Source organism: Chiloscyllium plagiosum, chromosome 3, assembly GCF_004010195.1.
Source record: "Chiloscyllium plagiosum isolate BGI_BamShark_2017 chromosome 3, ASM401019v2, whole genome shotgun sequence".
In the NCBI taxonomy this organism is placed as follows: Eukaryota; Metazoa; Chordata; class Chondrichthyes; order Orectolobiformes; family Hemiscylliidae; genus Chiloscyllium; species Chiloscyllium plagiosum.
In genome coordinates, this window is record NC_057712.1 from 51,226,032 (window position 1) to 51,253,063 (window position 27,032).

The 27,032-nt window shown below is 42.6% G+C and overlaps 1 protein-coding gene across 4 annotated transcripts in view; it reads left to right on the forward strand.

Annotated features, from left to right (window-relative positions):
• The first annotated feature begins 3,078 nt into the window (after positions 1 to 3,078).
• Positions 3,079 to 27,032, forward strand: part of smap1 (small ArfGAP 1) — a 248,777-nt gene continuing 224,823 nt past the window's right edge. Inside the window, exon 1 of one of the 4 annotated variants that reach the window (XM_043681802.1) lies at positions 3,079 to 3,386. In XM_043681802.1, coding sequence (XP_043537737.1) covers positions 3,269 to 3,386 — 118 coding nt within the window. In that variant the 5' untranslated portion in view covers positions 3,079 to 3,268. Of the gene's footprint in view, positions 3,387 to 3,438; positions 3,738 to 27,032 lie in introns of those variants that run through there. The other 3 variants (XM_043681807.1, XM_043681823.1, XM_043681817.1) reach the window with 3 other exon arrangements.

Genomic DNA, 27,032 nt, shown 5'->3' on the forward strand with positions numbered 1-27,032 from the left:
GAGGGGGGAGGTGTGGGCATAGGTTTTGCAATTCCTGCAGTGGCAGGGGAGGGTGCCAGGATGGGAGGGTGGTTTGTTGGGGGGGGCGTGGACCTGACCAGGTAGTCACAGAGGGAACAGTCTTTGCGGAAAGCAGAAAGGGGTGGGGAGGGAAATATATCTCTGGTGATGGGGTCTGTTTGGAGGAGGCGGAAATGTCGGCGGATGATATGGTTAATGCGAAGGTTGGTAGGGTGGAAAGTGAGGACTGGGGGGTTCTGTCCTTGTTATGGTTGGAGGGGTGGGGTTTGAGGGCAGAGGTGTGGGATATGGATGAGATGCATTGGAGGGTATCGTCACCACGCGAGAAAGGAAATTGCGGTCTTTAAAGAAGGAGGCCATCTGGTGTGTTCTGTGGTAGAACTGGTCCTCCTGGGAGCAGATACAGCGGAGGTGGAGGTATTGGGAATATGGGATGGCATTTTTGCAGGAGGTAGGGTGGGAAGAGGTGGTTTGTAAAAAATGTCAGTGTCAAGTCAGTTGTCATTAATGGAGGTGGAGAAGTCCAGAAAGGGGAGGGAGGTGTCAGAGATGGTCCAGGTGAATTTAAGGTCGGGGTGGAATGTATTGGTGAAGTTGATGAACTGCTCAACTTCTTCGCAGGAGCACGAGGTGGTGCCGATGCAGTCATCAATGTAGCGGAGGAAGAGGTGGGGAGTGGTGCCGGTGTAACCACAGAAGATAGACTGTTCTATGTAGCCAACAAAGAGACAGGCAAAGCTGGAGCGCATACAGGTGCCCATGGTTACCCTTTGGTCTGGAGGAAGTGGGAGGATTCGAAGGAGAAATTGTTAAGGGTGAAGACCAGTCCAGCCAAATGAATGAGAATGTCATTGGAATGGTACCGTTGGAGACGTCGGGAGAGGAAGAAACAGAGGGCTTGGAGGCCCTGGTCCTGGTGGATGGAGGTGTAGAGGGATTGGATATCCATGGTGAAGATGAGGCATTGGAGGCCAGGGAAACGGAAGTCTTGGAGGAGGTGGAGGGCATGGGTGGTGTCTTGAACATATGTGGGGAGTTCCTGGACTAGGGGGGATAGGACAAGTCAGTATCAAGGTAGGTGGAGATGAGTTCGGTGGGGCAGTAGCAGGCTGAGACAGTGGGTCGACTGGGGTGGTCAGGCATGTGGATCTTGGGAAGGAGGTAGAATCGGACGGTGCAGGGTTCCCAGACTATGAGGTTGGAAGCTGTGGCTGGGAGATCTCTTGAGGTGATGAGGTTCTGTATCGTCTGGGAGATGATGGTTTGGTGTTGGGGGGTAGGGTCATGGTCGAGGGGGCAGTAGGAGGAGGTGGCTTCAGTGGTGTAGAGATCAGTGCACGAAACTACCACTGCACCCCCTTTATCTGCTGGTTTGATGGGGAGGTTGGAATTGGAGTGGAGGGCTGCACGTTGTGAGGGTGAGAGGTTGGAGTGGGAGAGGGGGGTAGACAGTTTGAGGCGGTTAATGTCTCAGCGGCAGTTGGAAACGAAGAGGTCGAGGGTGGGTGATAGGGCATCGCGAGGTGTCCAGGTGGATGGTGTGTGTTGGAGACAAGTGAAGGGGTCCTCAGAGGGTGGGTGGGAGTCTTGATTGTAAAAGTAAGCTCGGAGGCGGCGGAAGAAGTGTTTGATGTCACGATGCGTATTAAATTCATTGATGAGTGGAGGGAGGGGATAAATGTAAGGACTGATCATTCGTCCTCAGTGAGGGGAAGGTCTGGGGGGGGGGATGGTGAAAACTTGACAGGGCTGGGAGCTAGGAATGGAGAAAATTGAAAGGTTACCACAACCTCTGACAACAGAGGAAAGTACATCTCCTGTCTGAAAAAAAAGTTGCTGAAATGCTGTCATTGCTAAACAAAAAGTAATTTACTTTTGTGCACTAACAGGTCTCAGTTGCCATTGTTGCAGATGTGGTATATTTTACTGCAACCTATATTTACACATTTCACGTTGTTTAACATACCACTGGAAACCTAATCAGACAAAACTGACACCAGGCCAAAGCAGGCTTTTGACGACAGGCGGCCAATAGCTTGATCATTTTTTACAAAAGGTGCAGAGAAGTCGAGAGGTTTAAATAAAAGCTTTTATAAAGTGCCTTAAATTGTTCCAAATTGCTTCTATAGCCAAAGCCATAACTTATTTCTCCGAAGTGTCACTTTTGTAACAGGAAAGTAATTAAAGGGACATATTAGGCAATGTAGGAGCAGATGTAGGCCATTCAGCACATCAAGACTATTCTATCGTTCAATAAGCTCATTCCTCCTCTCTCTACAAGATCTCAGTGAGTCTCTCTCTCACTGCAACCCCCAGGTCATCTCCTACTCTATGCTACTTTCTCCCCACCCCCTCTCATTTATCTCTCCACCCTGGAGGCTCCCTGCCTCTATTCCTGATGAAGGGCTTTTGCCCGAAACGTCGATTTTCCTGCTGCTCGGACCTGCTGTGCTTTTCCAGCACCACTCTGATCTAAACCCATAATAATATTGTTGTCCAGTGCACTGGATTTGGTAACTCCTTCCGAGTAACACTGTTCAATACACCTTTTCTTGCAGCTGCTCGCCCAGCGAATGATGTCGTAATTCGTCACGTCATCCTCCGGGTATACGGACTTGCGCTTCCCCTCTGCGGCTAGATACATTCCCGAGGAGGTAAATCGTCCCGGAACTCCCGGTCTTGGCGAGAAGCCGGCTTCCCTTCCTACTATCAGCAAAATTCAACTACAAACGCCTGAATCGTTGTTTTCCTTGAAAACGGACACGAATGAAGGGTCTGAGTAATGATATTGTTTGACATCTGCTTGTCATCATCCGTTTTCCTGAGGATCTCCTCAATTTTGCCGGTTGAGGTGTCGATATTGCACGAACGGAAACAGGGTCGCTCTGAGCGCACTGTTACCGAGTGAGGCGGTCTCACCCCGACTGCTTCCGGTCGGCGGCCGCCATATTGGGGAAACACAGGATGGATGGGTATGTGAGAGGAGGCAAGAGAGACGGGAGGGAGTGAGAGAGTACGAGAGACAGATTGGGGGGGTGGGGTAAAGAGAGGCAGGAGGGTGGGAGTGAGAGGGCAGGAGGGTGTGTGGAGGAGTGGGGTCAAGACAGACAGACATACTAAATCAGCGAGGGAGGAGAAGACAGGTACTCCATATTCAAGAGCTGTCCCGGGGGACGGGAGTTCAAACGCCTAGCCCGGTTGGGAGAGGTTTAGCAGACCCCACAGAAAAGGAGCTAGATCCGGTACCATGAGCACTCGCTCGGAACGGGAGAAATCCCAGAAGCAGAACGAACAGCATCAGGCCATCCTGTCCAAACTACTCCGGGAGGAGGACAATAAGTACTGCGCCGATTGCGAGGCCAAAGGTACGGGATTGCATGGCGAGAAATGGGGATGGGGTTGTTGGGACCGGCCCCGTCGATCCGCGATTCCATCTGAAGGGCACTGGTGAGCCTACTCGCGCTCCAGTCACTGTCGCATCTTGGCTGGGTTGGGTCTTAGTTAAAACCTGTGACTTGGAGACTTTGCATTTCACTCGTCCCCGCTGACCCTGCATCCCCGTCATAAAATCACCTAAGGATTCTGCATGTTCTGGGTTAGCATCAACGATGACTACTGCAAATAACATTGAGAAGTCGCCAGTGAAGCTGGTAAAATCTTTAGCGCGGTTTACTCGAGGGAGTGAGAATATTTGAACCGTCATTGGATGTATAAAGGTGCGTAATGCTCTGCATGTTACATGCGCTCTCGGACTCTTAGTGCGGTATTGGTAGTAGTACCTAAGACCGAAATCCATTCTAAATGAGCCTGATAAATTATGTGAAACAATTGAGACTTGCTGTGTATGTCGGTCTGTGCGGTTAATCTTGCAAGTTTAGTTATGAGCTTGAAATTGTACACTTAATATGGTTAGAATTTTCTGTTACAGGTACTATGAAAATGTTGAATTTTTGCTAAAAGTAATTGAGTATCAATTTTTAATTAGAGATATTTCCTTTCCCTTTGAAATGGTTCTTTTGTACCTAGTGGATTCTGCTGTGGATATGTCCTGAGTTGACTTGGTTTTGGCTCATGGGCTGAGTGTTTTACCTAATCTAAAAATGACTGCAGATGCTGGGAACCAGATTCTGGATTAGTAGTGCTGGAAGAGCATAGCAGTTCAGGCAGCATCCGAGGAGCAGTAAAATCGACGTTTCGGGCAAAAGCCCTTCATCAGGAATAAAGACAGTCTGAAGGGTGGAGAGATAAGCTAGAGGAAGGTGGGGGTGGGGAGCAAGTAGCACAGAGTACAATAGGTGAGTGGGAGAGGGGATGAAGATGATAGGTCAAGGAGGAGGGTGGAGTGGATAGGTGGAAAAGAAGATAGGCAGGTAGGACAAGTCATGGGAACAGTGCTGAGCTGGAAGTTTGGAACTAGGGTGAGGTGGAGGAAGGGGAAATGAGGAAACTGTTGAAGTCCACATTGATGCCCTGGGGTTGAAGTGTTCCGAAGCGGAAGATGAGGCGTTCTTCCTCCAGGTATCTGGTGGTGAGGGAGCAGCGGTGAAGGAGGCCCAGGACCTCCATGTCCTCGGCAGAGTGGGAGGGGGAGTTGAAATTAGTTGCAAAGTAATCTGAAGGGACATGTATTACATTCCTAACTAGGAGAAGGAATCCTGTTTTAGCCGTTGAATTTATTTATGCTTTGAATTTATTTATGCTTTGATGAATCCAAATAGATTAAGTACATATTTATTACAAGTGCCCTTTTTGTAAAAAGCGATTGAATGTGTAATATATTGCATTCTTGCAGTATATACCTGTGGCTTGATTTTGTAGGCAATTTTGATTATATGTTGATATGCATACAGTATTGACAGTGATGTTTGAAAGTTTCATTGAGTGAATTTTGATTATCATAAGTTGTGGTTCTTAAAAGGAAAGTCATAGTTGTCAATATTCCTTGTGCTAATCTGTGCTCTTTCTGTGTATATGTGAAAGTAAACCTCTTACAGTTGTGCACATTTCATGTCAAGAATTATAGTTGGGAGATTTCTAAGGTGGCAATAACCACATAAAGGTACTGTTGATGGTAATTACTTCACGTGTTTTGCTCTGAGGGCTTTCAAGGAATACAGGTATTGGGAATGGCAACAAATACTGACCTTGACAGTGATGCTGACATGTCAGCAATTAATAAAATAAGCTGTAGCCAACTTGGGGGTGGGGGGGAATTTGTTTTCTCTTCATTCACTCATGGTACATGGATGTCACTGGCTAGCCAGCATTTTTGTGCCTGTCGCTGGTTGTCCTTGAGAATGTGGAGGTGTACTTTTCCCGCACCATAGCTTTCGAATGTGGAGGTGAGTTTGGTTGTTGAACTGTTGCACTTCGTGCATTGAAGGTAGACTCATGTACCCTTACGGAGGAAATTCTAGGATTTTGACACAGTGACGGTGAAAGAATGGTAATTTATTTCCAAGTCAGGATGGTGTGTAGCTTGGTGAGAAGCTTGCAGATAATGGTTTTCCCAAGTATCTGCTGTCCTTCTCCTTCCGAAAGAACGTGGTTTTGACTTTGGAAGGTGCTCTTTTAGTTTTCGGTGAATTTCTGCAGTGCGTCTTGTAGACAGTACGTACTGCTGCTGCTGAGCGTTTGTGGTGGAGGAAATGGAAGCTTGTGGAAGTAATGCCAGCGACTAGGTATTAAAATAAATGCAGTTTAAGTTAAAAAAGCCTAATAGATGAGGCAGATGAACTCTGGCACAGTTGGGAATATAGGACCGGGAAATCATAGCAATTACAGAGATGTAACTTAGGGATGGACAATACAGGCAAATTAATGTCCCAGGGTATAGATGCTATAGAAAGGGGGCTAAGAGAGGAGGAGAATGGCATTTTTGATTTGGGAAAACATTATGGCTGTACTTAGGATATTCCTGGCAAAATGTCCAGGGGATTTATTTGGGTAGAACTGAGAAATAAAGGGATGATCAGCTTATTGGGCTTGTACTGTAGATCCCCCAATAGTCTACAGGAAATTGAGAAACAGATTTGTAAGTAGATCTCAGTTTTCTGTGAGAACAATAGTGTGGTAATGGTAGGGGATTACAATTTTCCAACCATAGACTGGGACTGCTGTAGCGTTAAGGCCTTGAATGTGGGGGAATTTAAGTGTGCACAAGAAAATAGTATGATTCACTATGTGGATGTACCTACTAGAGAAGGTGCAAAACTTGACCTAGTTTTAGGAAATAAGGCAGGGCAAATGACTGAGTTGTCAGTGGGGGAGCACTTTGGGGCCAGTGACCATAATTCTATTAGTTTCAAAATAGTGATGGAAAAGGATAGCCCAGATCTAAAAGTTTAAGTTCTAAATTGGAGGAAGACCAATTTTGGCAGTATCAGGCAAGAATTTTCAAAAGTTGAATGGGACCGATGTTCACAAGAGATGGCTAGAAATAGGAAGCGTTGAAAAATGAGATAATGAGAGTCCAGAGACAGCATGTTCCTGTTAGGATGAAGGGTAGGTGTCGGGAATGCTGAATGACTAGAGAAATTGAGGTTTTGTTCAAGACAAAGAAGGAAGCATATGTCGGGTATAGAGAGTAGGGATTGAGCGAATCCTAAAAGACTAGAAAGGCAATAGAAGTATACTTAAGTGTGAAATCAGGAGAGTAAATAGGGGAAATGAGAGCTTTGGCAAATATGCTTGAGAAAAGGCCAAAGGGATTCTACAAATGCATTCAGGCCAAAAGAGAGAATAGGCCACCATAAAGTTCAGCAAGGCTGTCTATGTGTGGAACTACAGTAGATGGGGGAGATACTAAATGAGTAATTAGCATCAGTATTTACTGTTGAGAAAGACATGGAAGATATAGAATGTGGGGAATAGATGGTGACATCTTGAAAAATCTCTATATTAGAGGAGGAGGTGCTGGATGTCTTAAAATGCGTAAAGTTGGATAAATCGCCAGGACCAGATCAGCTGTATTGTAAAACCTTGTGGGATGCTAGTGTTGGGTTTATTTTTCAAGATTCTTAACACTTGATGCTGCTGCAATATACCAACTTCTGTGAACAGCCAAAATTTATTAAGCAAGTACAGACCTTTGTAGGATCACTTACAACACTCTTTGCGATACATTCGTAGCGTGTCAAGCAAAGCTGTCTGAACAAAGGGACCAGTTCTTTTTTTATACAAGATTTGACAACACAGTCAGTAATTCGCACAAGTCAACCCCCAGCCACTCCGCCATAGTCAGATGCCACCCAAAAACAATGTAGTGTGATTCCTGAAAGCAGCGTGTGATTTGGGTTGTCACATCCTTCCTGCAAAACAGAAAAACACACTTCTCAGGGCATTCAATTTCTTACATATCAGCGGAACAAATTAACCTTTCAACATCTCATTCCCTCCTTATCATTCCATGATGACCAACTAAAAGGCACTATTAGCTTATTCATAAACATCTGACAGCAAGTTATTGACACAGAATGGTTATAACAACAAAGATTACTAACCCATGTAGTAGATAGGATCCCCAGGATATTGCCACGTGGAAAACGCGTTCACCAGTATAGTTCTTAAATCCACAGTCCTTAGTGACCACTCAACCACCAAGTTGCGTGGAAACAAAACAAATTATCCAATATCTCCTTCAGTAAACTCCAACCTGAAAACAAAGTCCAATCTGTCCTTGCCCATCACTCCACGGAGAAATCTGAATCCTTGGATAAGGCATGTTAAATACTTAATAAAGCTGACGAGACTTTCATCCTTGTGGAGCTGCTTCAGATGAAGGATACCAGTGCATCTGTGTGTGAAGTGCAGCAGCAAGCTAAGTAAATGCAGCATTCTTCTTCTGCTCTGGTATCAAACGTAACAAAGCCAACTGGCTGTGTTGATGTTAGCTTGATCAGTGAACTTTCATATCCCTTAAATGATTTAAAGAGAAGGTAAAGCTCACGTGATTTGATATCCATCAGAAGGCCACTGACAAAAAGCATATGGACCTCCTTTTCACGATTGTTAGGTTCTTCCCTTTTCATGCTCGTGACTGGGGAGCTGATTGAATCCGTTGGGTCGGTTTTGGAGGGGTAGGCGGTGGTCCAATGAGTGCTTTATCTGTGAATCAGAAACTCTAGAGAAGATGTCAGCTGCTGGAAGTATCCTTGTATTTCCTCTCATTCCTTCCTTGCAAAAGTGGGTAACAGTATGAAGATAGTCACACATTTAACTACACTAAATTGTGTCTGCCTATTTCAACATTCTCAGTTGTCTTGAAGTCTGTTACTATTTATGACATTATCAAGTTTTATACAATCCATAAACTTCGAAATTGTACTACCTATACAATTCAGTCACTTATAAACAACAATCAGTGGTCCTAAAATCAAATACTCGGGACCCTATTCAGATTATTCAAAAATTATTTTCCTTTAGCAAATTAATACTTGGCTAATGTGAAAGCTGTCATGAAAACTATTTCAGAAATCTGGAACAGCAAGAAAACAACAAAATATTTCCTGTGCTTTAGCCATTGAAGAGGCAATTTCAGTTCAGATTTAAATCCCAAATATTCGTGGGATGCAAATACAGAATATATTAAAATATGTTTCTGTTAAAGCAAGCAATAACCCACTGCCACATATATTCATACTAAATCTAACCTCAGATATAGTTCAAAGGCCTGACATTAATGACAAAATGTCCTAATTTTTTTAGGTTTCATGATCAGTGTTTTTAATTAGAACGTGTGATTGTTGACAAACTGACATTGTAAATTTAACTTCCCAAATAAAAGTTGGAATTACATTGGTTACAGACCAGTAACTGTGCAACTTTGGTAGAGATCAACATTCTTTGAATTTGCAATATGAAGGGGGCCAATGAAGTCATAACAATAATTGTCAGAACTGAAACAGCTCAGCCTCAAGTTCTAAAATCTTAAGAAAACATAAAACTCAAAATGCATGTTTCTTTTTGTGAACATTCTGCATTTTTAAAAAAGCAGCAAAGATATTTTAATACAATACTCTCATCTGGCTAAAGCATGACCATTGAGACAATTTTCTTTTGAAAAAGGCATTGTAGAATTTTAAACAAATCAGGGGCTCAAGGCCCTCAATCAATTTGTTTTAAGGTTACATGTTCGATAATTTTAAAAAGGACCTAATGTTGCATAACATTTAATGTAGAAACAAAATCTGCCCTATTACATAGCCTACAAAACATGTTGAATTGATATCCTTATTAAAATAGGGCAAAACAGTTATATACAAGGATTTTGGGTTTCATCCCTACACTCCCTGCTAAATAAAGCCAGTTCCTTGTAAATACAAATATTCTGCCAATTTACTCCTTATTCCCTGAATAAAGACAAAATTCTGTTGTATCATTCTTGGGTTTTAAAAAAAATGCCCGAAGTCTTTAGCATGGCCTTCTCTTGCATTTTTCAACAGTTTCAACTCTTGCAAGTTTGACCGGTGTTATTAGCATCTTTAAATTATGACCATCTACAGTGAGCGCAGACAACTAAAGCTTAAACTAGCAAAGAGATATCACTTAATATTTTGGTAACAAATCTGGGTCTTGATTGACCCATTATGCTGTAATCAACAACCTTTTCCATGTGAATTTCCTATCAGCTGTCAGATATCAATAGTTTATTGTTTAAGCTACAATAACAAAGCTCATCAAGAGTCCTGACTAGACTTATGCAAATAAGACTGTTGCATTTAAAACCTGTAATAGGAATGTTTGTCCCATTTTTAAAGTCTCAACTTCCTAACTTTACCTTTTCTATTTTCTAGTCCAGTGTCCTCAGTCTCCACACCCATTTCAGGATTGTGACTTTCACACGGGGGATTTCCCTTTTTAACAACTGGCCTAAGGCAGGGTGATTGAGACAGACGCGGTAGTTATCCGATGCACTACACCCTGGAGTGTCAAACCTCACTATTAGAGCACTCTGATGTCTGAACTCCAGGGGTTCTCTCACCTCCCTTTCCAGTGAACTTAGGATTCTGAGGACTCAAACTTCCCTTTCCAGGTAGACTAACCTCCCCTTCCAAGAACTTATGGTTCTGAAAGCAAACTCGGTGTTGTGCAAGTGCGTACGTTACCTCAGACGTAACTCTGTCATTACAGAGTCTCAGGGGAAGAAGGGTCGAGTGAATGGTAGGTTAAGGAGAGAGATCAAGGTAAATATTACCTCGTGCGTCTGCCTGTCTCTCTCAGCTGACATTCAGATGATCACTTACTCAGTCCATGTAGAAGCTCCATATATTTTGGAATCCCACCGCTGCCGCAAAGAAACCTAAGGGGCAACTTTTTCATTCAGAAGGTAGTACGTGTATGGAATGAGCTGCCAGAGGAAATGGTGGAGACTCGTACAATTGCAACATTTTAAAAGGTATCTGAATGAGTATATTGTGTGTGGGGAGTCATGTTTCACATGATTTGTGGTCTTGAAGAAGTAATGAAGAGGATTGGAATGGGAAGAATGGTCTAACTATATTTCAGTAAGGCATTTGATAAGGTTCATCAGGGTAGACTGGTTACTAAGTTTAGGTCACATGGAATATAAGGCGAACTAGCCATTTGGATACAGAGGTGGCTCAAAGGTAGAAGACAGAGGGTGGTGGTGGTGGAGGGTTGCTTTTCAGTCTGGAGGCTTGTGACCAGTGGTGTGCTACAGGGGTTTGTGCTGGGTCCATTGCTTTTTGTCATTTATATAAATGGTTAGTAAGTTTGCAGATGACAGCAAAGACATTTACCTCAGGATACACCAGGACCTTGATCAGACAGGCCAGTGGGCCAAGGGAGTGGCAGATGGAGTTTAGGTGAAAGTGAAGGGCTGCATTTTGAAAAGGCAAATCAGGGCAGGACTTAATTGTAGAATTCCTACAGTGTGGATACTGGCAATTTGGCCCAGCAAGTCCACGCTGATCTATTCCCTTTAAAGCCAACCCCCGGATTCAGCACCGCCCTCTTGCCAACCCCTGGATTCAGCACCGCCCTCTTCACCTGCAATCTTCTTCCCGACCTCTCCGCCCCCATTATGCTCGAAATGTTAATTCTCCTGCTCCTCGGATTCTGCCTAGCTTGCTGTGCTTTTCCAACACCACACTTTTCAACCCTTTTGAAATTAGGGCCAACATTCCATTTGCTTTCCCTCTGAGCTGCTGAACTTTGTATGCTAGCTTTTGGTAATTTTATGCGCAACAGCCCCCACCCCTTAAATCGCTCCTGCTTTCAGCTGGTACCTGATAATCATCATGAAGTTCATGTCCTCTTGTCACTGATATCCTTCCCACTGGAAAAAGTAAACAAGCAATTAAGGCCCCTCCATTTTGAATAACTGTGACAAGTTTCTGACTTTTCACTGCTACAAGGATAATAAACCTGTTTCTCCACAAGTCCCTGATTGCTGATATCATAGTAGTAAATTTTCTCTATTGTCTCTGTAAGGCTTTGAAGTGCCTAATGTCTCTTCCATACAATTTGGCATTGGGGATTAAGGATGAATTACTTTGAAAAGAATGTATGAAGTCAGAACAGGAGGAGGCTATTCAGCCTCGTAAGACTGGAGGGTTTGAGTTAAGACAAGATCTTTTCCCTCCGGTAGGGGAGTTTAAACTAGAGGACATAGGTTTAAGATGAGATGAGAGGAGAAAGATTTAAAAGGGACCTCGAGCAATGTTTTTCAGAGTGATGCCTATATAGGTTGAGAAGGAACAGGAAGTGGTAATTGCAGGTACAACTACAACATTTTAAAAGACATTTGGGGGCACACATGAATAGGAAAGATTTGGAGGAATATAGGCCAAACATAGGCTACTGGCGCTGGTTTAGCTTTAGAAACTCGGTTGTCATGAATGAGGTGGACTGAAGGATCTGTTTCCCTGCTGTATGACTCTAATTAGATCATGACTAACTTTACCTCAGTGCTATTTCTCTCACTGCCCCATATCCTTGATACATTAATATCTCAATCAATTGATCTTGGATATACTTGGGAACTCAGCCTTCAGTGTTGGCAGCATTGAAACAACAGGGTATAGAATGATCTTCAGCCTTTTTTTATTATTCGTTAAGCACAGGTTTGACTCATGCTGGAGGTGAGTTTAGTGGTCAACACTCAGGAGAAGGTGCTGGGGAACCAGAAAGATCTTAAGATGTATAAATCATCCAGACTGGATGGACGGCAACACAGGACTATGAAGCAGATAACTGTGGAGGGGGTGATCTTTCCAGAATCACTGGAGTTGCGGTAGCTCCCAGATGACTGGAAGTTGGCCAATGTAACACTCCTGTTTAAGATGGCAGGGAGGAAGAAAGCAGATGGGAAATTATAAGCCAGTTAACCTAGCTTTGTCATTAGTAAGATTTTAAAGTCCGTTATTAAGGATGGGAATTGCAGAATACTTCGAAGTACATAGTAAAATATAGCTGTCAGCAATGCTTTGTCAAGAGGGAGGTCATACCTGACATATCTATAAAAATTATTTGAGCAGGTAGTGAGCAAATTAGCCAAAGAACCGTTGATCATGATATGTTTGGAATTCCAGCAAGCCTTTTGACAAGGTGCTTTAAGGGAGGCTGCTAAAGAAGATAAGAGCCCTTGGTGTTGAGGGTGAAATTCTTGCATAATTAGAGGATTAGCTGACTGGTGAAAAACTGAGAGTAGGGGCAAAGAGGTCTTTTCCAAGATGGCAGCAGGTGACTAGTGGAGTTCTGCAGGGGTCTTTATCGGGACCATGCTATTCATCTCATACGTTAATGATCCCAATGAAGGAACTGAGGGCATTGTTGTTAAGCTCACAGTTGACACACAGGGTGGGCGGTACAGATGGTATTGAGGAGGCAGAGAGGCTGCAGAAAGACTTGGACATACTGGGACAGTGGGCAAAGAAGGGCAGATAGAATGCGGTATGGAAAAGTATGAGGTTATGCACTTAGGAAGAATAGAGGTGTAGATGATTATCTAAACAAGGAAAGGCATTAAAAGTCTGAAACACAAAGGGACTTGAGTCCTAGTTTAGAAGTCTCTTAAGGTTTGCATGCAGGTTCAATTGGCAGTTCGAAAGCAAGTGCAGTTTAGTGGTCATTTCAAGAGGGCTGGATTACAAGAGCAGGGGTGTAATCCTGATGCTGGGTCTGGGGATTCAGCATTTGGAATATTTTGATTGGGCCCTGTATCTAAGAATGTATGTTCTGGTCTTGCAAGGATCCAGAGCAGATTTACAAGAATTATCCCAGAGAGTGGATGGCCTTATGAGACATGTGGAGGAGCTAATGTTGGATTGGGGTGGACAAAGTTAAAACTCTCTCAACACCGAGGTTATAGTCCAACAGGTTTCTTTGGAAGCACGAGCTTTCAGAATGCTGCACCTTCATTAGGTAGTTGTGGAGCAGAACCATAAGACGTAGAATTTAGATTTTAAAAATTAGTGATATGCAACTGAAATGATATATTGAACAAACCTACGTTGCAGGTTTCGGTTCACTAATATGTAAATCCCAGAGCTACGTTTAAGTCACACTCTCGATAAACTTAAGGTTTTACAAAAAAAAGTTACATCTCAGCTCAGACAATGCATTAAAGGTGTGAGGTTAGAGTCTGTCTGTATCTCAGTCTTGAGCCAGACTTGGCATCACCACCACCAGTAGCCAAGCCTCCCTAGCACCACAGTTGAAAACGTTATCACCACGAGGAAATTGACCATCAACTTATTGGAGCCCACCCTTCAACCTGAAGAGATTGAAGTTTTCAGTCAAGGACACACTCTGTCCCACCACCAAATTGGGACTTGTAGCAGAAGTGGAGGAATTCATCAGACAAATGACACTTTGGGAATTCTTCCAAGATGTCAGCAGTGATTCCAATGAGCTAAGCAATGAATTGGAACAGTCATCAGAGAGATCCGTAGTGGAGCGATCAAAGGAGTTGATTTGGAACCCTCCCGGGCGGCTGCTGCCCTGACCTTGATGTGTATGCTCAACCCTTCAGGAAGTGTGTAAATGCCACATTCATTAGCTGCACCCACAAGGTAGAGCAAAACATCACCCGATCACAAGGCAACACCATGCGTGCTCTCAAAATCTACCACAACGTTGTCATCAAACCAGCACATAAAGGAGGAGCTATCATCATTGAGAGTAGAACAGACTACTTCAAGGAAGTGTCCCGACAACTGAACAACCAGGAACACTACAGGCACCTACCAGCTGATCACATCTGTGAGCTTAACACATTGATCAAGACTTTTGATCCAATCTTTCAGAGTTCCCTTATCTCTCATCCCATGTACTTCTTGCGTCGGGGACTTCTATTACCTTCTGAAGATACATAAAGCCAACTCACCTGGTCATCCCATCGTATCAGGCAGCGAGACCCTGTATAAGATCCTCTCTGGCTATGTCAAGGGCATGTTGCAACCCATTGTATGGGGGGACCCCCAGCTTCTGTCATCACACGTTTCTTACAAGAAATCAGCACACATGGACTAGTCGAACTGGGAAGGTGCAGAGATAACAAGCTTGTCATGGGTGACGTTAACTTCCCAAATGTTAGATTAGATTCCCTACAGTATGGAAACAGGCCATTTGGCCCATCAAGTCCACTCCGAAGAGTAACCCACCCAGACCCATTTCCCTCTGACTAATGCACCTAATGCCATGGGCAATTTAGCATGGCCAATATACCTGATCTGCACATCTTTGGACTATGAGAGGAAACCAGCAGATACTGGGAGAATGTGCAAACTCCGCACCAACAGTTGCCCGAGCCGGGAATCGAACCAGGGTCCCTGATGATGTGAGGCAGCAGGGCTAACCAGTGCCGTCCCAAATTGATTGGAATGTCCTTAGTTCAAATAATTTGGATGGAGCAGTTTTTGTCAGGTGTGTCCAGGAAGGATTCCTGACTCAATAGTAGATAGGCTGACTAGAGGGGAGGCCATATTGGATTTTGTGCTTGGCAACGAACCATGCCAGGTGTCTGATCTTTTGGTAGGAGAGCATTTCAGTGATAGTTATCACCACACCCTGACCTTTACTGTAGACATGGAGAGGTATAGGATCAGATAGTATGGGAAAGTATTTAATTGAGGGAGGGGGAATTATAATGCTATTAGGCAGGAACAGGGGCACGTATATTGTGAACAGATGTTCTCCGGGAAATGCATGGCAGAAATGTGGAGGTTGTTTACAAAGTACTTGCTGATTTGTCCCACTGAGGTAATGAAGGGGTGTTATGTTGAAAGAAACTTGGATGATAAGGGATGTGGAAGATCTAGTCAAGACGAAGAAGGAAGCTTATTTTAGGTTGAGGAGGCAAGGATCAGGCAGGGCTCTAGACAGTTAGCTGAGAAGGAGCTGAAGAATGGGCTTAGGAAATGTAGAAGGGGACATAAAAAAGCTTTCGTGGGTAGGATTAAGGAAAACATGAAGGCATCCTGTACGTGAGGAACAAGAGAATGGCCAGAGAGAGAGTAGGGCCAATCGGGGATAGTGGAGGGAACTTGTGCCTGGAGTCGGAGGAGGTAGGGGAGGTCCTTGATGAATACTTTGTTTCAGTATTCACTATTGAGAGGGACCTTGATGTTTGTGAGTACAGTGTGAAACAGACTGATATCCTTGATCAGGTTGATGTTAAAAAGGAGGATGTTTTGAAAATTTTGAAAAACATATGGATAGATAACTCCCCTCAGCCAGATGGGATATACCCAAGATTACTATGGGAAGCGAAGGAAGAGATTGCGCCTTTGGCAATGATCTTTTGCGTCCTCCCTGTCTACAGGAGTAGTGCCAGATGATTGGAGGGTGACAAATGTTATTCCCTTGTTCAAGAAAGGGAATAGGGAAAATCCTGGGAACCACAGAACAATCAGTCTTACTTCAGTGGTTGGCAAAGTATTGGAGAGGATTCTGAGAGACAGGATTTATGATTACTTGCTCTGGTTTCCCCCACAATCCAAGGATATGCAGGTCAGGTGAATTGGCCATGCTAAATTGCCTATAATGTTGGGTGCATTTATCAGGGGTATATAGGGTAGCAAATTGGGCTAGGTGGGTAGCTCTTCGGAGGGTCGCTGTGAACCTATTGGGCCAAATGGCCTGTTTTCTCACAGTAGGTAATCTAATCTAAACCCAGGGACTCGAACCCCAATTCAAGCCCAAGGGACTTGAACTCCTGTTTGTCAGTGCATTTACGAAACTGTCTCTCTCGAACGAACTAATTACCATTCAAGGAGTCTATAGAATTGAATGAGGGGACTGTTTCTGACACAGGAATATCGAGAGGGACCAAGGTTTTAAAATCTTGTAGGCCCTTCGTCTTAAGATATCGGTATTTTGGACGATCGGTGACATTGTCCAATTGTAACTCTTCGTTTGGACACCTAACTGGCTTGCCAATATTGTCGTCCCGTTTCTGTATCAGTCGAAGCAAACACTCAGACATGGCTGTATCTTCACCTTTATTCCGAACCCTGGAGAGAGAGCGATTGCACACGTACATGAAGACATGAGTTCTCGATCTTCTCTCGAACAGCAGATTCTTGAGGAATTATATAGTCACTTACAGGGAACAGCATCCAAATAAAGCAAGTTCTATGTTGATTGGGTGACTGTTACAATTGGCAAGCATCAACAGTAAAGATTCAACCATTTGGCGTTACTCAATAGATGTTCTTTGCCTTGTTAACTGGCATTACGCAATAGATGTTCATCACCTTATTAAACCACCATCCTTGCCTCCAGCACCTCATTGTTTACTGCAAGTTCCTATCTGGTCAAAGTCATGCTAGCTGAGCCTTTATCAAGCAACCCTAAACTTAACTCTTTTCCCCTACCTGCTGATACGTTATACACTTTCTTAATAGGAAGGATGTGGAAGCTTTAGATAGGGTGCAGAGGAGATTTACCAGGATGTTGGCTGGAATGGAGAGCATGTCTTATGAGGTAAGTTTGAGTGAGCTCGGACTTTGCTCATTGCAGCGAAGTTGAATGAGAGGTGAATTGATAGAGGTGTATAAGATGATGAGAGTCAGTGGATTGCCAGAGAAATTTTCCCAGGGCGGAAATGCCTATCATTAGTTGGCATAATTTTAAGGTCTCTGGAGGAAGATTTGGGGGAGATGTCAGAGGAATGTTCTTCACACAGTGGTGGGTGCGTGAAATGCACTGCCAGCAGTTGTATTAGTAAGTTACATTAGGGACATTTAAGCGACTCTTGGATAGGCACATTGTGCTAACTTCCAATGAAGGGTATATAGGTTAGTTTGATTTTAGAGTAGGATAAAAGGTCAGCACATCATCAAGGGCCTGTACTGTTTTATGTTCTGTGTTCTAATACTGAGAGGCCTTGATAGAGTAGATATGGAAAAGATGTTTCCAGTTGTAGGAGAGACTAGAACTTGGGGGCAGAGACTCCGAATGAAGGCATAACTCTTTAGAATTAGGATGGGGAGAAATCTCTTCAGGCAGAAGCTGGTAAATCTGTGCAACTCATTGCCACAGATGGTTGTGGAGTGTATTTAAGACCGAGATGGGTCCTTGCATAGTAAGGGGATCAAAGGTTACAGGGAGAAGGCACTGGTTGTTCTGCTATAATACACATTTCATTAATGCAAATTTGCTATAATGCTTTTGACTAATTGTGGACACTGTTTTTGAACCATGAATTTTTAAAACCTATGTTGGCCAATGTCGGCAACACTTTAAGCGCTGTTTCTAAAGTATGATTTTTCTAAAGTGTAATGTGGGATTGCACGGATGCAACCGTTGCATTAATAGAAGAATTGCCTGTAGGCGAAATGGGTTGAGAAGTGTATCAGCTATGATCGAATGGCAGTCCAGTCTTGAAGGGCCAAATGACTTAATTCTGCTGTATCTCGTGGTTTTATTGATGTCGTTGTCATAGTGGAGAAGGTGGCAAAAATTAGTTTATAAATCTGTTGTTTTAGTACAAATCAAGATGGAACTTATTCTGCATGCTCCCAACCTGTCTTGATACTCCAGCGCTATAATGTTATTTAAGAAAAGATTTTTGATTAGATTACTTAGTGTGGAAACAGGCCCTTCGGCCCGACAAGTCCACACCGACCTGCCGAAGCGCAACCCATCCATTTCCCTACATTTACCCCTTTACCTAACACTACGGGCAATTTAGCATGGCCAATTCACCTGACCTGCACATCTTTGGACTGTGGGAGGAAACCGGAGCACCCGGAGGAAACCCATGCAGGCACTGGGAGAATGTGCAAACTCCACACAGTCAGTCGCCTGAGTCGGGAATTGAACCCAGGTCTCTGGCGCTGTGAGGCAGCAGTGCTAACCAGTGTGCCACCATGCCGCCCACAAAGTCTTTGGTTGTTAATTTGTTTGCATTAAAGTTCAGAAGGTAATGCTCTATTTGGTTAAATATTGCATTACATCAGATCATTTTAGTGATTCCTAATTAGCATCACATACCCACATTAAATTTGCTGAGATTTTCTTGCGGCTTGTTCAGTAACTAACTTGAATTGCATTGGAACACATACAAATGGAATTTTCTTGTCTTTAGAGTCATTACCTCTTGACCCTTTGTCCTACTAAGATAATGGCTTGGTTAAAATTTCCCTTGAGATCTGACTTGGGAATACGCAGTATACATTCATTCTCCCACCCATGTCCCCATTATTAGCAGAACTTTATGACTTGGACAGTGACAGCACATTCTTGTAATTGATCAGCAAGCTCATGCAGATGACATCTAAGATTAAGGTGATTGTTAATCATTAACGCATTTCTTAGGAAGTCTCAAGTTTTCTGTGTGGTGGGCTGCTTATTTTGTAAGTTTTTGTGTTCGTCGATCTCAGATACTGCAGCATTCAGTTTACGTTAGCACTTTTCTGTTATATACTCTGATTGTGAAGAATATCTTCTTGTCTGTGTTCTCGCAGTACCACATCTTAATTGATTTAAATTCATGACTGGATTGTATACCAGCTGAACAAAAATATTGCCAGAAAGACTAAGCAGATAGTAACATACCAAGCAGCAATTGGGGGAAGAGAAAGAGTTAATATTTCAGGTTAATGTCTTTTGACAGTAGTTCACTTCAGTAGAAATTCTCCTGGAATTAGATTTTTTGAAAATTGAATGGGCAAGTTTAGCTATGAAATAAAATTGGAGAAATAATCCATTTACTGTGCTCACTTACATTAAATCGTTAATTCAGAAGTTTCTTGATTAATGGTTTAGCAATCATACCAGTAGACTATCACTCCCATTTTAAAACCAGTCCATTCAGAAATTAACTCATAGGAATGAACAGGAACTCTTGCATCATCTCACTTGCAGTACTACTGATTGACTTTAATGATCCACACTCAAGATGCAGATGGTCAGATTAATTTTTAGTTTATGGTCATCGTACACAGAAAAACAACTACATTTCTCAGTAACACCTTTTAAACTCTGAGCTTGCTCTCAGTAAGTGAATGCATTTCAGCAAAGTACTGTTTTAAGCTAGGTCAAACCCATTGGATTATATTTACCATATAATTACTGAATGGCAGTCATGTGACTAATTGACGTTCTCTACTGGTGTTTGTGGGTGGAGGTAGATGAAAACTTGTAGTTGGTCTGGTTGGCTGGATGCACTGCCTGTGTGAAACATGGCTCATGTTACTAAATCTCATTTTCCACTCGTGAGATTTAATATAAAGGACGTACATTATCATTATGCTGATTCATATTTGAAGTAAGACAGTTCCACAGAGTTAGATTCCTGCTAGAACCACTTTAAATGATGTGGCGTATATAAAGTGCTTCCTGTGTCTGCTGGGTGGGCAAGTGTACTGTGTTTTGGTATTTTAAACTCCTGATGCAGGTGTCCTGCAGTGAAACCAGTGGAAAGATTTACGACTGTGTCTTTACTCTTTGTCATTTGTTGCCTTGTTTTCCAAGATATCTAGAACATCAAGTTGTGCAATACTTGCAGTGTGTATCGTAGTCTAGCCTTTGTTTTAGTTAATGTAATGCCTTTTAGATGCAGATCTGGTGTCAGATTTAAGGGATGTTTTCTATGTATTATGGACATAAATCAAAAATTAACCTGAACATTTGTATCTTGTGTGGATAATTAAAACCAATCTGTAGTACTATAAAGGAGAGTAAAAAAAAAGAGTTCCTGTTAATTTTTGCAGGTTTAATTTTTGAAGGGGTTGGTTTAAGATGGGAGTGATGGCCTATTGGTATGATTGCTAAACCATTAATCAAAAGGCCCAGGTATGATTTGAGCATTGTGTTTGAATCTCCCATCGTAGAATTTGAAAACTATAAAAATCTGGAATTAAGAGTCTAATAACCATGAAACAGTTGTCACATACGGTTCATTAATGTCCTTTAGGGAAGGAAATTTGTCATTCTTGATTGGCCTGCATGTGATTCTCAACCCACTACAATGTAGGTGACTCTTAACTGTTCTGCAATAAATGATCCCATAAATAAATTTTAAAAATTGGTAGTTATTTTTTGTAAATTTGAAACAGGCAAACACAGTCAAGAACGATGAAAATAGAAACTGTTTAATGGGACCCCTCACTACAAATTTGAAGATTGAGGGGAAAAATGTCTTTTGGTACATGTGACAATAAAACAAAGTACAGTTTATTTATGAACAGTACAGGCAGACCATAGGGATGTATAGTTGGTGATGGTCCTTATGGACATACCAAATTTCCGGAGCAGTCTGAGGAAGAAGAGGCGTTGCTGTGCTGCCTTGACTGTTGCAACTATATGGGAAGTCCAGTCTAGATTGTCGGTTATTGTCACTCCAAGGAACTTGACACTCTCCACCCTCCCTTCAAGACCAATGTATGCGCAACAAAAGCTTATTTTGGTGTTTCCCAACTTGTGGTTGTGCCAAATGGTGCACAGATTTTAAAATAAAGCTGATTTTAGATTTGCATCGTGGCAGTGACAGCAGATTGGTCTATCCCATCATCTGATACCTAGCTCTGTAAAATGTTAAGGAACTTTAGTTGGAACAAGTTCAAAGTGAGTATGGTTACTTAAACACATATTAAGAAAAATTAAACTCATGTTTATCTCACCGCGGTGACTAGAAAGTGTACTGATATTAAATGTCAGTATCAGGGCAGTTTATGGCATAACAAATGTCAATATTTGTACAAAGAGCCTACAGTACAGAACTTTAATTTTTTTTTTAAGAATTCATTGATGGGATGTAGATGTTGCAGGCTGACCAACATTTATTGCTGTGAACTGAATGGCTTGTTAAACCATTTTCAAGGATGATTGTAAATAGGCAATAAATGCTACCTGGTGATACCCGCATTCTCTGAATGAATTATATTGCAAAGCGTGTTTTTTTAATGTTCAAGAGTCTCATAGGCCAGGCCACGTCAAGACAGCAGATTTGCTTCCCCAGAGGGCATTAGCAAATTAGATGGGTTTTTCTGACAATTGACATTGGTTAGATGGTTATAAGATCATGGTTACGGATTCATTAAGCACTGAAGAGGACCTTTGTACCATTAAGTCTGTACTGCCAAACCTATACTAAATCTACACTGGTCCCACCTTTGAGCACTAGGCCCATAGCCTTGAACATTGACACTTCAGGTGCTCAACCACTTACATTTTAAAGGTTGTGAGGTTACTTGCCACAGTTACCCTTACAGGCAGTGCACTCCAGATCTGCAACACCCTCTGGGTGAAAAGGTTTTCCTCAACTCTGCTCTAAAAATCATCCTGGTTGTAACTTTAATCTTTAAACCTCCTTGTTATTGACCCTACGACTCAGGGAAGCAACTGTTTTCTATTCGCCTTGCTCATGCCCCTCAACCTTATGCGCCTTCATCAAGTCACCCATCAGCGATCTGTCTTCTAAAGAAGAAAGCCCAAGCTTATCTCTTCAACCTGCTCCAAACCAGGCCTGGTAAATCTCCTTTACACTGCATCTAGTGCAATCACAACTTCGGCAGAGACCAGAACTGCACAGTACTCCAGCTGAGGCCTAATCCAAGTCCTACATACCTCCAAAATCCTCCCTGCTCTTGTTATCTGATCTGGATTATATGCAAATCCAGTCTGACAGAAATATCGTTTGACTGTTAACTGCCTTCTGGGAATGGTAATAAATGCTATCCTAGCCAATGACACCTTCATCTCGTAAATGAGTAAAAACAAATCTATGACTTTACTGAAAAACTCATGTTCTGTATGCCACCTTAACTACCCAATGAACTTGACCTGCCATCTTCAGGGATCTATAGATCGACGTTCCAAGATCCGTCTGCTTTTCTGAGCTTCCGAGTGTCCTGCTGTTCATTGAGTAATCCTTTAATATGTTCCTTTTACTCATCAGGGTTTACGCTCAGGTACACACCCCATGATACTCTTATCTATATCATTTATTCCAGAATTTCTACCTTTCAGTCTCTATTGATGAGATCCCACATCTCCAAAGTACTTACGTGGAGGTTTAGGTTATCAGAATAGATGAGATTGAGTAACTGGGAGAATAGATTGATCTGGGGGAAGCACAAGGGTGCTGGAGGGATGTTGTCTGGCCTATGCTAGATCGAGGTCTGCACGCCAGAGGATGACTATGTCATCAAACCTAACAAGCATAGCAATTTAAGTTTGTGAACTGCACCAGGTTGAGAGAGAAACAGATTTGAGCAAGTGAGGGGATAAGTGAAATTGAGGTGGCCGATGTTCAATCCAGGGAATAGAGCTGGTTATCTAAGTTGTCTGAGGGAATGCAGGGCTGCTAAAGATGCCAGCTTTCAATTGAGACAAAACGCATGACTCAGCAGTCTTCTCAAATGAAAGCAAATTAACCCAGGATACTATTGGGCAATATAGAGTCCTTTCAGAGTTCAGATGATCTGTTTTTCACATTGCTGTTTTGTGTTACTACGTGCAAACGAACTGCATTGTTTTCAACATTGCAACAGTGGCAATATACTTGGCTGTAAATCACTAAGACTACTGGAGGTCCTGCATCTGCCTGGAATATCCAAGCCAGAGAGCTGCCAGTGCTCAGTTGTTGACTGCATTAAAGACTAAGATCATTTAGACTTTAATGCTAAGGGAATCAGTAGATTGTAGGGACAGGATGGATAATGAAGTTGTTACCAATATACGAAGACTGCAGTGATACCAGCATCTGTATTTGAAGATAGAATACAGAAGAACATGCAGTTCTTAACATCATTATGGCAGAAATTGAATTGAACATTTGAAACCAATTTTGGTTGCCAGTACAATTTGTCCAAAAATGCCTTATACTTGATTCTCAATCTCCTCTATTATCACAATGCATTTTTGGACAAATTACATTGTCAGTGTACAAGCATTTTAATTCCATATTTTTATGGAATTTATATTTCACTGTCTGCCAGGTTGGAATTTAAACTCATCCCGTGAACTTTATTCTGAAACTCTGGATTACTAGTCCAGTAAGATTATCATAAAATCACTGCCTCCTCATGCTTGCAGTGAGATTTGCATTCTTCATTGAATATAAAATTTGATCATAATTGCATGACACTCATTATCGAAATTTGAGAGGAAAGCTTCGACAAAGTGAAACCATGTGGTAAGGGACTTTCTGATTTTGCCAGTTTTAGTTAGGGTCGTTTGATTATATAAAAAAAAATCGTAGAATGGTTACAGCTCAGGATGAGGCCAATTGAACCATTGTGTCTGTGCTGGTGCTCTGTAAGAACAATTTACCCAATGTGCCCCCCCAACCCAGCATATGTGTGATCTGATTTAGATAGTGATCTGATTTCTATTTGAAAGCCTCAATGACTTGTCTCCAGTGCGCTCTTCTGCAATGGATTCCAAATTTCAAACATTTCCTCTGCTAACCAGGTTTTCCTCCTGTTATTGTTGCTCTTTGTGCCATTTAATTTAATTTTTGGATACTTCGTCAAAGGGAGCAGTGAGATTTGAATAGAAATAATTCTCGTTGAGATTGTAGCAGGGAAACTAATGGGGAAGGCTGGAGGTGGGGTTGGACGCAAGGAGATGGTGAATAAAAAAGATCAGTCTGAGACTGTTGCAGTTGGGAATAGGATCAAGTCAACTATTCAAGGCAGGCAGGAACCAAGCAGTGAATGAGGTATTAATAAATTAAACTGCATTTATTTCAATGCAGGCCCCGAGAGGCCTGAAAGGTAAGACAGCTGAACTCAGGACATGGTTAGGAACATGGGATTAGATATCATAGAGATTGCAAAAATATAGCTCAGAGATGGACAGGACTGGCAACTTAACGTATCAGGCTATAGATGATATAGGAAAGATAGAAAGGGTGGCAAGAGGAGGGGGAGTGACATTTTTGATTAGGGATAACATTACAGCTGTAGTTAGGATATTCCTAAAAATATGTCCAGGGAAGTTATGTGGGTAGAACTAAGAAATAAGAATTGGATAATGAATGAAATTGAAAAATAATTTATAAGAGGTTTGTTATCTGTAAGAATAATATGGTGATAATGGTAGGAGATTTTTAACTTTCCAAACATAGACTGGGACTGCTATAGTGTTAAGGGTTTGGGTGGAGAGAAATTGAATTGTGTACAAGAAAATGTTCTGATTCAGTATGTGGATGTACCTACTTGAGAAGGTGTAAAACTTGACCACCTCTTGGGAAATATGGCAGAGCAGGTGACTGAGGTGTCAAGTAGGGGAGCACTTTGGGGCCAGTGATCATATTTCTATTTAAAATAGTGATGGAAAAGGATAGACAGGATCTAAAAGTTAAACCTCTGAATAGGTTTAACCTCGGGATAGGTTAGGTGTAGGCGTAGGGATAGGTTAGGTGTAGGCGTAGGGATAGGTTAGGTGTAGGTGTAGGCGTAGGGATAGGTTAGGTGTAGGCGTAGGGATAGGTTAGGTGTAGGTGTAGGGAATTCTGGCTGACTAGAGAAATGGAGGTTTTGTTCAAAAAGAAGAAGGATGCTTATGTCAGGTACAGAGAGCAGGGTTTGAATGATTCCCTGGTAGAGTGTAAATGCAGTAGAAGTATACTGAAAAGGGAAGTCAGGGCAAGAAGGAGACATGAGAGATCTTTGGCAAATAGGGTTTAGGAGAATCCAAAGAGATTCTACAAATACATGAAGAGTAAAGGAGAGGAAATAGTGCACATTAAAGATCAGCAAGGCAGCCTGTGTGTGGAACTGCAGTAGTTAGGGAAGATACTAAACAAGTATTTTACTGTGGGCAAAGGATTTGGATGCTAGAGAACGTGGGGAAATAAATATAGAAGAGGTGGTGCCAAATGTTATAAAACTCAAAGGTAGATGAATCCCTAGAACCTGATCAGATGTACCCTCTAACCTTGTGGGAAGTTAGGGAAGTGATGCCAGGCTTCTTGCTGAAATGTTTGTAACATTGATAGCCACAGGTAAGGTGCCAGAAGACTGGAAGTTCGCTAATGTGGTGCCACTATTGAAGAAAATTGGTAAGGAAAAGCCAGAGAACTTTAAACCAGTGAGTCTGACATCAGTGGCGGGCAAGCTGTTGGAGGGAATCCTGAGGGATAGGATTTACATGTATTTGGAAAGGCAGAGAATGAATAGGGATAATCAACATGGCTTTGTGCATGGGAAATCATGACCTGCTAACTTCATTGAGTTTTTGAAGAAGTAACCAAGAGGATTGAAGGAATAGTGATGGATACGATTTGTATGAACGTGAGTACGGCGTCCGACAAGGTAACTTGTGTAGACCTGGCTATCAAGATTAGGTTACATGGAATATTGGGGGAACTAGCCATTGGATACAGAACTGTCTTGAAGGTAGGAGGCGGAGGGTGGTGTTGGAGGAGAGCTGCCTTTCAGTCTGGAGGCCTGTGATCAGCAATGTGCCACAAGGATCAGTGCTGGGCTCACTGCTTTGTCATTTATATAAATGATTTGGATGTGAACATAGGTCTGGTTAGTAAGTTTGCCGATGTTCGGAATTGAAGGCGCAGTGAACAGCGAAGAATGCTACCTTAGGGTACAACGGGGTCTTAATCAGATGGGTCAGTGGGCCAAGGAGTGGCAGATGATGGAGTTTAATTTTGATAAATATGAGTTACTGCATTTTGGAAAGGCAAATCAGGACAGGACTTATACACTTAATGGTAAGGTCCTGGGGAATGTTGCTGAACAAGGAGACCTTGAAGTTACAGGTGGATAGCATAGACTCAAGAGTCATAGAGGTCGTGCCTGACAAACCTGTTGGAGTTCTTTGAAGAGGTGACAAGTAGGTTAGACCGGGGAAACCCAATGGATGTGGTCAACCTAGACTTCCAAAAGGCCTTTGATAAGGTGCCACATGGGAGGCTGCTGAGCAAGGTGAGGGCCCATGGTGTTCGAGGTGAGCTACTGGTATGGATAGAGGATTGGCTGTCTGACAGGAGGCAGAGAGTTGGGATAAAAGGTTCTTTTTCGGAATGGCAGCCGGTGACAAGCGGTGTCCCGCAGGGTTCAGTGTTGGGGCCGCAGCTGTTCACATTATATATTAATGATCTGGATGAAGGGACTGGGGGCATTCTAGCGAAGTTTGCCGATGATACAAAGTTAGGTGGACAGGAAGTGGGGAAGTGGGGAGGCTGCAGAAGGATCTAGACAGTTTGGAAGAGTGGTCCAGGAAATGGCTGATGGAATTCAATGTGAGCAAATGAAAGGTCTTACACTTTGGAAAAAAGAATAGAAGCATGGATTACTTCCTAAATGATGAGAAAATTCGTAAAGCCAAAGTACAGAGGGATCTGGAAGTGCTAGTTGAGGATTCTCTAAAGGTAAACATGCAAGTTGAGTCCGTGATTAAGAAAGCGAATGCAATGTTATCAATTATCTTAAGAGGGTTGGAACATAAAAGCACTGTTGTGCTACTGAGACTTTATAAAGCTCTGGTTAGGCCCCACTTGGAGTACTGTGTCCAGTTTTGGTCCCCACACCTCAGGAAGGACATACTGGCACCGGAGCGTGTCCAGCGGAGATTCA